We start from the raw sequence: 14,405 nt of genomic DNA on the forward strand, positions 1-14,405 counted from the left end.
ATAATTGATCTCTCTGCAAAATGGCCAAAATCTCGAAGATTATTGCTTGTAGAAAGCATAGATGTTCTGAAATTCACTTTCTGTCTTAATGATGTAGGAATTAATATTAGGGTTGTCAAGTGATTAAAAAAAGTAATCGCACGATTAAAAAATGTAATTGCGCGATATTAAACAATAGAATACCATTTATTTAATTTTTTTGATGTTTTTTACATTTTCAAATATATTTGTTTCAATTATAACACAATACAATGTACAGTGATCACTTTATATTTATTTATTACAAATATTTGCACTGTAAAAAACAAAAGAAATAATATTTTTCAGTTCACTAATACAAATACTGTAGTGCAGTCTCTTTATCATGAAAGTTGAACTTACAAATGTAGAATTATGTACAAAAAAATAACTGCATTCAAAAATAAAACCATGTAAAACTTTAGAGACCACAAGTCCACTCAGTCCTATTTCTTGTTCAGCCAATTGCTCAAACAAGTTTGTTTACATTTGCACCAGATAATGCTGCCCACTTTTTGTTCACAATGTCACCTAAAAGTGAGAACAGGTGTTCTCACAGCACTGTAGTAACCGGAGTCGCAAGATGTTTACATGCCAGATGTGCTAAAGATTCCTATGTTCCTCCGTTCTGGAGGACATGCATCCATGCTGATGACTGTTTCTGCTCCATAACCATCCAAAGCAATGATTTTCTTTTTTGGTGGTTCGGGTTCTGTAGTTTCCATATATGAGTGTTGCTCTTTTAAGACTTCTGAAAACATGCTTCGCACCTCATTCTTCTAAGATTTTGGAAGGCACTTCAGATTCTTAAACCTTGGGTCGAGTGCTATAGCTATCTTTAGAAATCTCATGTTGGTACCTTTGTTGCGTTTTGTCAAATCTGTAGCGAAAGTGTTCTTAAAATGAACATGTGCTGAGTCATCATCCTAGACTACTATAACATGAAATATATGGCAGAATGTGGGTAAAATAGAGCTGCAGACATACCATTTTCCCCTCAGGAGTTCAGTCACAAATTTAATTAACGCATTATTTTTTTAGTGAGCGTCATCAGCATGGAAGGATGTCCTCTGGAATGGTGGCTGAAGCATAAAGGGGCATACAAATGTTTAGCATAACTGGCATGTAAATACCTTGCAATGCCGGCTACAAAAGTCCCTTGTGAACGCCTGTTCTCACTTTCTAGTGACATAAATAAAAAGTGGGCAGCATTATCTCCTGTTAATGTAAACAAACTTGTTTGTCTTAGTGATTGGCTGAACGAGAAGTAGGACTGAGTGGACTTGTAGACTAAAGTTTTGCATTGTTCTGTTTTAGAGTGCAGTTATGTAACCAAAAAAAAAAAATCTACATTTGTAAGTTGCACTTTCATGATAGAGATTGCACTACAGTACTTGTATGAGGTGAATTGAAAAGTACTGTTTCTTTTGTTTATCATTTTTACAGTGCAAATATTTGTAATAAAAATAATATAAAGTGATCAGTGTACACTTTGTATTCTGTGTTGTAATTTAAATCAATGTTTGAAAATGTAGAAAAACATCCAAAAATATTAAAATTTCAATTGATATTCTATTGTTTAACAATGCGATTAAAACTGCGATTAATTTTTTTGAGTTAATCGCATGAGTTAACTGCAATTAATGAACAGTCTTACATAATATTACTTATTTGCATTTCGGTCCTACCAACTGACTTTGCAAAATCCTATATCCATTGCTGCCCCATCATTTTAAAATCAATTTAAAATGAACAGATTGTTTCAATACAGATTATTTGATGATGGTGCAAAATAAAAATTACAGACTAGTAATTTAAAAATCCAGATACAGCCAGTTCCAAATACGACAAGGTCTTTTGTCTGATTTTGGCATTAAACCCTTCCTTGTTATTTACACTCACAGTAAATTCTCCCAAGAGTTTATTCACTGTGACCTTATCCTATGTAATCCATCCTATGCATTTAATTCCCATTGGCACTATCTGAATCATATGTGTAAGGAGTAGGCTGACCAGATAGCAACTGTGAAAAAACAGGACGGGGTGGGGTGTAATAGGCGCCTATATAAGAAAAAGTCCCCATAAACGGGACTGTCCCTATAAAAACGGGACATCTGGTCACCCTAGTAAGGAGAGATGTAAGCTAATTGGTTCTCATTTTAGGCCATCTATAACCACTGAAAACTAAGACTGAAATAAATTGCCCTATTTCAATTTAAATACTTGCACACCACATCTCCAAGTCAGCAGGAGAGAATGCAAGATTTCCTTTCTACCACTTAGAAATGGCTCTGTCAAGTAAGCCTTCAGAGTTGAAATATTGTCTGTAAAATGGCTAGCACACTTTGAGTGCTATATAAATAACAAAATACAACTATATCTATTTTAACTATGTATCTTAGGTATTTTGAAGCCCGTTTTCCTTTCAAAATCAGTTAAAATATGAACCAGAATTAATTATGGTGAACCATACTCAACTTTGTTTCCTCCAGCTTTCTTCTGCTTTTTGGAATAACCAAGTGACTACTTGGTCCAAACAGGTATTTTGGTTGACCATTCATACTTTACTTTTCACTATTTAATCCTGGATTCTTCTTCTGCACCCTTTTAAAGCAGAAACATCATTACAAACCAAAGTTATAACTGTTATAGTAGGAAGACTCCCAGGGGCCAGACTCATAATTATGATCCAGTATTTGGGCAACACAAAGGTGTTACAGAATCGGTCTGCAAATATTCCAGATTTTGGGGGAAGGGAGGCTTCCAGGTAGTGTGAAGTCAGCTTCTGCCCCATCCATCTGTCCACCAGCATCCATAACATGTTGGGGGAAAGGGAGGAGCAGAGCTTTGCTCTATAGTACAGCTCTTTTCTTCTGTGGATTGAATGCAAAAAATTGCAGTACTAAGTAAGGTTTTTGCTTTATTGTCTAGGTTTTCATCAAGAAACACAACAAAAAGCTATTAGATTTGCCTCTGATATCCAGTTGGTACAACAGAGTTCAGGAAGTGCTTGGAGTAAAGAGTGCTGCTGCCAAGTGCAATATGCTGTTTCTCCAATTTCCAGATTTGCCGTCTTTCCCAGATGAGCAGCTGAGAGACTTCTATACAATTCCTGATGACTTAGAGGAAGAACATGAAGATTATCAGTTTATAGGCGGTCCAAGGCCAACCATGACAAAGTTAATGGTAATTCAGCATTTTCATTTATTATTTTCAATAATAATAATCATTATTATAGTTTTGCCTGAGTTTAGGATAGTACAGATCTCTAAATAGTAACTGATTAGAAGTGCTTGGAAAACACCATTGGAAGCCTTCATCAGTTCATTAAGGGCTACCTGTATATTCTGACTTCTCTCGGAGAACTATTGAGCTATATTTTTTTATTTATATATTGTGGCAAAGTACCTTCTTCTCCTCAGCAGGCTCAGTCCTTTTTAGCCTTGGAGACCCAGGCTTGGGCAAAGCAAATCCTTGTAGGTAGCACAGGGTCTGGCTGTTCCTTCCCTCAGTCAGTCCCTTGTGGTTGTTTATCTTTCCTTCTGGGGACAGAGTGCGGCCCTCCTTGCTGGAAGGGTTCAGAGCCTTGCTGCTCCTAACTTACTGGCAGCTTCCCTGGTTCTCTCACTCTCTCCCCCCCCCCCCTTTCCATGCCAGGGAGGGTTTAAAAAGGTCCCAAGCAGTTGGAGCCAGCTGAACCTAATTACTTCCCTAGTAACCCCTTGCCCAGCTGAACCTTATTTCCCCATGGTTCTCTCTCTTCAGTGGCTTGGGAGAGGCCTTTTTAACCCCCAGGGACTGATTACTACCCCCCTCCCCTTGTAGCTGTTTGTCCTGGGTTTGCCACAATATATTTTTGTTATTTAACTTCTGAATAAAAAATGATAAAGTTTATGACCGGAGGAAACTAGATGTTAAAATTATTAAAGTACACGTTGGTATTGGCATATATATATATATATTATGAAACAAAAAAAAAATTAGGCTGTTATAGAACCAAAAATAAAATGCTGCTTTGGTATTTCGTTTTAATATTCTGTCTTCTATGATTTTTTCAGTTGTTTGTTCAGAGCTATGAGTACCTGGAGACCCAAAGAAAATGTAAAAATCTCCATTCATTTCTGCATAAAAGATACAGGAAGATGAAAGCCAAAGAAAATATAACTGTATGGAATGGAATGGCAGTAGTCCAACCATGTAGCTAAGGGATCTTAGAGCCTGATCCTGCGCCATTAAAGTCGATGGGAACTTTGCTACTGACTTCAGTGGGCATAGGCTTAAACCATAAGGCCTGTTTGAATCTGTCTTTGAGAGATCAGTTTTTTTCTTACCCACAGGAAAGCGGTATTGAAGCAAAGTTTTCTCCTCATCCCTGCCCTAGGTGGACCCTAGATTGGAACAGTCTACCAGCAGCAGTCAGTCCTGGAGAAGGTAGGGTCTTTCTTTTTGTATTTTCTTCAAGCTATTTGTATAAAAATATATTTCTTCTAATAAAACTACATAATGATTTTGTAGGAACAATGGAAGTGTACAGTACTTGAATGTATGTTGTTTTTTTTCCTTCATGTCCAATGTTACATTTTCCACTGCAACTTCGTGATGGCATACTAATCAGTATTGTGAGTATTGTTATGAATTATACACTCCCCCTGAAGCATCAGCAGATTCTAGTCACTTGCAAAAAAAATCTTACATTAACTAGACTTGGAAACTTTACATGATTTTTGTCTTGTGTAGGTTTACGATTTCCTCTTCCACTCCTCCAGCACATTAGGTTGTGTTCTCTGACTTCATAGAAGAGTTGGTAGGTTTTTTTTCATGTGTACAGTTCCGTGCACCATTGGGCCCTTTAATTCTTATTCGCATCTATAAATTCCTGTGAGCTCAAATACCTGCATACTGAATTCTCCTGGGACTCTGAATGTTTTTGTCTGGTTCATGCCTCAGCAGTATTTCAGAAAATGATCTCTTCTCAGAGCCTTGACAAATGTGTTTGGAACCTCTTGAGGCGTCTAGTTACTCAGACTACAAATGTGTTTTCTTCAAGGATTCAGACTTTTTTTCCTTCACAGGAGAGAACTCCTCAGCCTGCCAGCCATAGCGTTGTTTCACAAAAATCATTGCTATCTATTTTCCTTTTCCTCCTGTGCGCTGTGGCTAAGACAAATTTTCCTCAGATAGATAAGTAATTCTTCACGATTGTTTTACCGTCACTGCTTTAAAAATAAGAAAGTAAAAAGTAAACTGCCAAACCTCCACTGGAGGGGGAGTGGACAGAAGTGTAATTCAGCCTCTCTTAAAGCATTAATCCTAATATTTCCTGGTCCACAAAACGCCCCTGAACTTCTGAGTTTTATCTTAAATTTTAGAAACCTTAATTGCCACATAAAATGGAATAATTTCCAATTGCTTTAAATGCAAGCTATGGACTGGATACAGGAATAGATTGAAAAGATTTATGTTCTCTGATGTCCCTGTGATGTAATCCCAGAGGAAGTTCCCCAGACTCTCAACAGCAGGAAGAATCTGTCAGTTTAAAGTGTTCTGTGTGCTCTCAAGAACTTGCTGTACATCTTCATTAAATGTATAGTTGTGGTGGCTTCCTAGTTAAATTGGCACGGCTTCAGTTTTGGGCAAGGCCAGAGAAAATTAGGCAGTGCCAACAGAAAATGCCCACCAAATCTTAAAAAAAAAAAAAAAAATCTAGGTCTTGCTTTCAACCACAAAAAAATGAACTGCTAGTGTTGGACTAGTGTTTTCTAGAAGGAAAGACTTGTGCTTTTTGGCAACTGGGTCTTTGAATTCAGAACAGGAACATAATTGTCATCCTATCCTTTCTGAGATGTACGACATCATGTCTCCAACTGATACGTTATTTTATGTACCTATTTTTTTTATCTAGATTGCTTAACCCAGTGGCCAGAAGGATACAATGTGTTTGCAGGAGTGCACTAAAACAGTTCATAATGTTAGAAGTCATGGTGACATTTTGCTGGCATCTCATCTACTATCCACTGTCTTCCAAATGGTTCATAGAATATCATGGTTGGAAGGGACCTCAGGAGGTCATCTAGTCCAATCCCTTGCTCAAAGCAGGACCAATCCCTAATTAAATCCCCAAATGGCTCCCTCAAGGATTGAACTCACAACCCTGGCTTTAGTAGGCCAATGCTCAAACCACTGAGCTATCCCTCCCCCTAGTTTATGGTTACAAACTTACCATAAACTATTCATAAAGCTGTTGGAATTGCAGGGAATTTTTGTGGGAATCTAGTTCACTTACAGGCTTGCAGGTGATGTCATGGACTTGTTCTATATCAACTGATACAGGTAGCAGGTTCTGTCTGTTCATATCGGTTAGTAACCTCTGGAATTTTTGTATTCACACCACTACCCTGTTGGCAATGGTTGTTTTTGAGATTCCAATTTACAGGCTGGTTTCCTGAGCAGACATTTCCAGAACATCTGGATTCTGAATGGGAATTGCATTAGGGTGTCATAAAACAGATGTTGGGACATGCCTATTCCAGATTTACAACTGCAAAATGAAGAAATACATATCCAGATAACAGGGAGTTCTCAGGGAAGGTACTCTAAAAATGATGGCCTAAGGGCATATTAGAATCTTAATGCCAGTGTAGTGCTTCTGTTTTTATGTGAGCTTTTCTAAACAGACTGTTGGGATCATGATGATAATTTTGGCCTTTTCCTGACCTTTTACCTTGCTACATAGGTGCTGGAACTCCGGGTGCTGGGAGTGCTGCCGCACCCCTGCCTCGCTAGGACGTTGGCAGTCTGCTGTCCATGGATTCTGTGTAGGCAGAGAGCACTTAAAAACAGGTCACTGGTCCTGAAGTACTTTTGTCCTTTTCATGGGCGGTTTGACTGCTGAGAAATACAACTTGTATAATAGAGTTTCTCTTAAGTCCTACATATACTACCAACCTCCAGGAAGCTAGTGAAAAGTAACATCTCTCTGCAAAAGTGGGAATGGTTTGCTTTCTTTTTCTTTTTTTTTTTTTTGAAAAGCACAAACATTATCTTAGAAACTGGTTGGCCAGCACACTGAAATAACAAAGTCAATCCACTTAAGACCCATAAGGACGTATACACACACATTTCCTCTTTCCATAGAAATAAGATCTCTTGCCATGTAATATTATTTTGTGATGCCCTTCAGTTCAGAAATTGGTGGCACCTGTGTTTGATGTAGGTGCGGTCCTCAAAGTCCTGACAGCCCTTAGCTGCTCCATGAATAGATTTATGGTTTATAATTTAATATATCTGTCTTCCTAAGACTGACTTTCTGTTTCTGGTTTCCTGCTGAGAAATTCTCTTACTGGAAAGTTACGCAACTGCTTGCATTATTGTTGCCCAGTTTCTTTTAATATTTGAAGGAAAAATAACCTTTTAGATAGGATCTGTCAGCATTACACAATGCTGTTTCAGACTTCTTGTCAATGGTGGCTAGAGCTCTTGTGTTAAAATAATTTTCTAGTTTGGCTGATAAATTGCATAAAGGTGACAGGTAAAAGTTATATTAAAATATTCTAACATTTGTGAAAGTCAAATTGATTTTTTTGTTTCCTTCCTGTCTTTGAATATTGGGCTGGCAGTTTCCATTCGCACTGTATCTAGGTGGCTGATTCCTTCTTTTGGATAGGAAAATGTCTGAAGAGATGATTCATAAGGGCCATTATTTTTTGGAAGTTTCTCTTGTGCTGCATCCAGTTCTCTGGGGGGGGAAAAAGTCATAATTCACAGAGTATCCTGCCCATCCAGCTAAATCAGGGGTGGGCAAACTTTTTGGCCCAAGGGCCACATCTGAGTATGGAAATTGTATGGCGGGCCATGAATGCTCACAAAATTGGGAGTTGGGGTGCGGGGTGTGTGTGTGAGGGCTCCGGCTGGGGATGAGGGGTTGCGGGTGCTCCGGGCTGGGACCGAGGTGTTCGGCGGGAGGGAGGGGGATTAGGGCTGGGGCAGCGGGTTGGGGTGCAGGAGGAGGTTGGGGGAGCAGACTCCAGGTGGCGCTTACCTCAAGCAGCTCCCAGAAGCAGCGGCATGTCCCCCCTCCAGCTTCTACGAAGAGGCACGGCCAAGTGGCTCTGCACGCCGCCCTCTCTACAGGCGCTGTCCGTGCAGCTCCCATGGGCCATGGTTCCCAGCCAATGGGAGCTGTGGGGGTAGCGTGCAGAGCCCCTTGGTTGCACCTACACGTAGGAGCTGGAAGGGAGAGGATATGCCACTGTTTCTGGGAGCTGTGCGGAGTGGGGCAAGCCCCAGACCCCACTCCTGGCTGGAGCGCCGGAGCGGGTCAAGCCCCGGACCCCACTCCCTGCCGGGAGCTTGAGGGCCAGATTTAAAATGTCTGGAGGGTCAGATAGCTAAATGGAGGAAGAGTGGTGTTTTTTTTTTTTTTTTTGAAGCGGATACCTTTTCCTGCTGGCATGCTTGCTGAAATAGTCACAATAATGGTATCTGCACAATGGTTATGAGTGTTTTATTCAATCCTAGTTTGCAAAAAAAAAAACCCCAACATTTCTAGTTTTGTATCATCTTTGGAAATATTATTTAGGGAAGGCATAGCTAGCTCACCAAGTGTGCCAGCAGTGGGAGGTTTCTGCCTCCCTTCCCTCCCAAAACAACTCTACCTTCTTTAGCAAGTTTGGTGAGGGACCCCATGGATTATGATTTCTGTACAGAACAGTGGAGCCATACTGATGAAAAAAATAGATAGGTTAGAGAACTAGTGTTGCCTTTCAATTAGATTTAGCTACCTGTTCAGCTCTGCTGTTCTGACTGTGACTACATTGTATGTCATCTGCTTTTTTACTGATGGAGACTGATTGGGGCTATATAAATTCTCAGTATTTTATTATTAGACCCTACTTGACATGGTAGGAAAACAAAGTGACTGGATGTGACAAGGTTTTAAATCTGAGTTTGAATAATGCATTTCTATTGTATAAAGTGGCTTTCAAACAGATTACTCCTGTAATTTGGTAAATAAAGTTCCTTTTATTAATGTTCATATAAATTAAGAAACGGGAGCAAATATTTCAATTCAGATACACTTTGTTTTTATCCACAGTTAATTTAATTTGCTGCCAAATAGTATTTTCATTTAATAGTATGAAAAATATACTTGGTACTAGCTTTAAACTATCTTAAATTAAACATTAATACTTTGTATTCTGTTGTGAACGTATTGAAGTTCATAAAATACATTTTTCACTACAGAAGTTTAATTGGACCACCTTGCTGTCATAGTTACTTATTACAGCAAAGAGCTTTTGATGATGGCAATACTAGTACATTTTATTTAGGTTGAAATGAATTTCATTCAGTGTTTTCTGAATGGGATTATTTACTTTAGCAAAACTAAAGATTGTAGTATTGTGATTTGAATTTCACTCACATTATATATCCAATTGTTAAATAATATTTCTAAAATAAAATTACCGGTAGGTTAATATGTATTAAGCCTTTATCACTCTTAATTGGAATGCAATTTCCAAAAGTGGTACTTTATTAAGAACAAGGTAAAGTAATATTTTAAATTTTGGATCTACTCCTTTTTATTCCTGACGTTATGTGGACTAACTTCACAAAAGCAATTGTAGCAACCTGGTGACATTTATGAATCTTTGACCTCTGCTTTCCTCAATGACAGATTATCACAATATTTGTTCATATTTCATGTATTGTATATCTAACCTTGCTAAGTATTTCCAACTTCATGTAAATAAGGTACTCATCAGATGTATTAATATGGCACTTGCAGGTGATGGTCATAGTAACGCTTTTAGACATTTATAAGTCTGCCATAAAAATAAAATTTAGCATACAACTTTGTCTGTTGTAAAGTTTTTGTGAATGTTACTATGTATTCCCTGACCTATCATTTATTTAATATTCAGCTTTTCTTCCCCAGTCCACTAATTAAAATGAGGGAGTAACAGTGGAAAAATACTCATAAAATATAACTTTTCCTTTTTCTTTATATGCCATTATAAACTATTTCTGTTCTCCATTTTTGGAACCTAAAAGCATTGGCCAACATTTTAAAAAATGGGGAGGTTAAGTTGGGTTCTTAAATCCATATTTAGGCTCCTAAGTATGTTTGGTCTGAATTTTGAAAAGTGGAAGCTGACTCCTTGTTTACTATTTCATATTATTTCTTTGTATTAAATATTTATATTACTGTGGTGTCCAGAAACCCCACCGAAGACCAGATACCCTGCTGTGGTAAAATAAAAGTAGACATGGTCCATACATTGCAAAATTTATAATTTAAATGCTTTTTTGCTCTTCATCCAAACTGTGCCCTTCCTCTGTCTTATTGGTGAGGCAGAGGAAGAAGAGAAGTTAATTAGAGAAATGTGAGCAAACGGACAAGATGAATTAGGCATTCAGGAACCATTGTGCCTGGTTGTGACTCCAGGATCTTTGATGTCAACTGGCAGAAGGCATAGGGGTACAGCGATCCCATGGGTTCACCAGAGCAGTCATGTAAGTTCTCAATTGAAAGCCTGTGTCACACTGGTCATAATCATTGAGAGATGTATATATGGAATAAAAGTGAGGGGTAATGTAAGTATACTAAAAACTATGTTTTATAGGTCTGTAGTTACACTAGCTATGAGTGATCTGCTTTTTATCTTGAGACAAACTTCTCCAGACAGGAGATGGGAGATGCTTATATCCATGGTGGACCAGTATGTATTGTATGTCATACAATAGGAGTCTGTTAGCATTCTAAATCACATGCTAATGAAGAGCTGGCAGGGTATTCAGAAAGAACTTATCAGTAAGAAGTAAACATTGGGGGGACCTCTATTTTGAGGTGAACATCAGAGGTCTATTCTGGTATGTTTGAGAGTGCAGAGAGATACTTTAGCATCCTTCACCTAGGAAGTAAACTAACAGTGGGTGTTCTTCATGAAAAAGGATTCTCAGCCAAGTTTGGTTGAAAACACTGGAAAGAACTTTGGGGTGAGATAAGCTTCTTTAGACAGGGGCAAAACTTGTTATATTTAAGCTCAAGAATATGTGTTTATGACTTTGTTTTATACGTAATGATTTGTTCCTATCTCTCACTGATACTTATTTGAATCTCTATTCTGTCTTAAATACATTTCCTTTTGTTTTGTAATTGAACGCAAGTGTTGTGTGTGCTACAGGAACAGTGGTCCAAGGTAAAACTGGTTAAATGTGGCACACTGTTCCTTTGGGTACAAAGGATGTGGGTATCCAGTGATCAGAGGACATTTTGAAGGGACTCGGGGGCTGGGGTGCTTCTGTTGTCAATCTGCAAGGCAAAGACAGGGCTGGAGTAGCCTAGAGGAGAGTGCTTGAATGGCTGACTGTGCTAACAACCAGGTGGCACATGCAAGACTCCCCCTCAGGTGGTAAAGTGACTCAAACCTCTGGGTGCCCTAAGAAGCATCACACTGGGCATTATAGCCCAGTAATTCTGAACAGATTAGAAGGGTAGGATGGTTGGAGGAGAGGAAGTAAGAGGATATTAGAGTTGTAGGGAGCAAATAGAAGGATGGGAAAACAAGGTGGAGTGAGCACATAAAGGTGGAGGTGGTAAAGATGAGAATAGAGGATGTATTGCAAAATACATCAGCAAATCATGTAATAGAGTAGTAGCAGCAGTGGGAGCACTGTGTTATAAAATAAAACAATACTTAGCTCAATAAGAATGTGAGGTCAGTATTGAGCAAGCTTAGTGTCATGTGACAGTGTGTGAAAAATGTCTTCTGACAGGTTGGTGTCTGAAAAGTTAATTTCTGTGAAATGACTGTAGTGTGTGATGATGGTATTCTCTGGAAGATTTAAGACGAGGTAGGAGACTATATTTGAACAGGCTTCCCACCCAGATGGAAGAGCTAGGGAAGGGCCTTTGTGACTTATAGGCTCTGGTAGGCAGCATTGCAGGGTTCTCTACCCTCTTAGAATTGTAATTGGTCTTGAGCTGGATCCCTTAATTTGAATTATTGTCTGTGCTCCTGGCTCTATTTATTTGTAGAAGTGTTTTTACCTTGAATTTAGTTTTTTTATGCCAGACCTTGTCAGTCTTCAAGAGCCAGGGACACAGAGCTACCCTGGAACTAGTATTGGTGATTCCTTTAGATTCACCTGAAGCATGTTGGTAGTATGGGGAGCTTTCACAACAACTGTCCTTGTTCTACAAAGAGATAGGTGATTTGAGTCTCCAAGGCTATCACCTTTCCTAAGCACAAAATTCACTTTGAAAAGAAGAAGGGGAAGGGGAGAGTAAGGAGAGAGAGAGATATTTTTTTTTAAAACAAACATTTTTCACTTCTCTTTGTTTTTTTAATTCAGTTGTGAAATTCAAAACCAGACAGTAACTAACTCACAGTCTGCTTGTTTGGGACATGCTTTGCTTAGGTGTAGGACTACAAGCTGTATGTAACATATAGAAACTGCAGATAGTAAGTTTGTGAATTTGACTTACTGAGAGTCCCACACAGGGTTTGCTTATCTTATATTATCTGTATGTGGCACTGGGTTATTTGTAAGTCATGCTCTGGCCATTAACATTTAAAGATGTAATAAAGTTTGTTTTTTTTTCTGACAAAAGGGAAAATTAATTACAGATATTTGGCTAGCACATGGTCATTCTTAATGTGTATTTTTCAAGGCGCTAGAATGGCATCCATCAGGAATAATAATCTCTACCAAATAAAAGGGCATTTAGTTTTGGAGGGCAAAAAATGCATTTTGAAAGTCAGGCAAACATTGATCTTGGAGGCAGATTTCTCATTCTTTTAAAATACGGTATTGTAAAGCAATTTTTCTTCTCCTCTGAGGTCGGTTCTCAAGAACTGAACTTATTGACCACCTTTAGTGTTTTGTAAATACAGAGCATCATATCAGTTATTTTTCCCCATACACACATGCACATATCCTCACCCTAAGTGCTGATTCCATAGGGAAACTTTATATTCCAACATTTTAGATAAAGTATGTGGAGGTCTCTTATATTAGGAGGTATCTTGAAAATAAAGTAAAATGTTCAGGTGAGGAATGTAATAGGTTTATGTGAGGGCATATGAATATTTGGTTTACTCTTTGTTTAGAGGTGGCCAGTAAAAATAAAATAAAATAAATATTAGTAGTCAGACTTCTTTTTTCTAAGATTGTGTTTTAAAAAATTTGAATGTAGTGCATGTTAAAATTGTCAGATTGACAACTCTGGAGAATGAAGGGCTCTGTTTAACCTCAGAACAGATGCAGCAGCCATTCCCGCTTCCCAACACTGCTCTGCTAATGTGCTTCAGGCTGGACCTAGATTAGATCAGTCTCTGGGATATTTTCTGCTGGCATAACTCCATTAGTTATGTCATCAGAAAATTTGGCTTCTATGCAGCCTTTGGTGTTTGCAGAGACTGCCAACAGGGCAAGTAATTGTGGTTTTTATGATTTCTATACTTGTCTACTAGGAAGTGGTCTGATCGAATCAACTGATTGGGCACCGACCACCAAAAACCATCAGATGGCAACAACTTCTTGACCTGGGCTGCATCAGAAATAATAACTTATTTCATTTCTTGAGTGATTTTGTCCCCCTTATGTTCATAGATTCATGAATTTTAAGGCTAAAAGGGCCGTTGCACCCAACTCCACAGTCAGATTTCAGCCAGCCAGTAAAACAGAAGGTTTATTAGTCAACAGGAACACAGTGTAGAACAGAACTTGCTAGCACAGAAATCAGTGACTTTCAGCCAAGTCCATCTTGGGGAGTCCTGGGCCAGAAGCCTTGGACTCCCCCTCTTCCAGCGATGCTATCTTAGACGCCCCCATTGCTCCTCCTCCTTGTCTTTGTCTCGCTTCCCGGGCAAAGAGTCACCTGGTCGTCATCTAGTTGCATCCCCCTTCTGGGTCTCAGGTTACGAAGGGCACTTGTCATAGCATATGTGCAGGCAGCTGGAGCAGCCTCACCTGCCCCAGAGGTCTCAGCCAAAGTCACACACCCCTATTCCCACCACCGAGGTATTGGTGCAGCACACAGGGAAACTGAGGCACATACAGTATTCATGCAAAACAGTAAAACTCACATAGGCGCAACAGTAAGGGTATGTCTACACTACGGGATTAATCCAAATTTATATAATTCGAATTTTGGAAACAGATTGTATAAAGTCGAATGTATGCAGTCACACTTAGCACATTAATTTGGTGGTGTGCGTCCATGTACCGGGGCTAGTGTCGATTTCTGGAGCACTGCACTGTGGGTAGCTATCCCATAGCTATCCCATAGTTCCCGCAGTCTCCTCCACCCATTGGAATCTGGGTTGAGATCCCAATGACTGATGGGGCCAAAAACATTGTCGCGGGTGGTTCTGGGTATA

The 14,405-nt window shown here is 39.0% G+C and overlaps 1 protein-coding gene across 5 annotated transcripts in view; it reads left to right on the forward strand.

The window, feature by feature from the left end:
* GSTCD (glutathione S-transferase C-terminal domain containing) overlaps positions 1-14,405 on the forward strand; it is a 137,984-nt gene that overhangs the window by 29,540 nt on the left and 94,039 nt on the right. For all 5 annotated transcript variants that reach the window (XM_054029457.1, XM_054029462.1, XM_054029461.1 and 2 more), the window contains 2 exons: positions 2,950-3,204; positions 4,356-4,449. In XM_054029457.1, coding sequence (XP_053885432.1) covers positions 2,950-3,204; positions 4,356-4,449 — 349 coding nt within the window. The remainder of the gene's footprint in view (positions 1-2,949; positions 3,205-4,355; positions 4,450-14,405) is intronic.

The sequence above is a fragment of the Malaclemys terrapin genome, chromosome 5, assembly GCF_027887155.1.
Source record: "Malaclemys terrapin pileata isolate rMalTer1 chromosome 5, rMalTer1.hap1, whole genome shotgun sequence".
NCBI lineage: Eukaryota > Metazoa > Chordata > Testudines > Emydidae > Malaclemys > Malaclemys terrapin.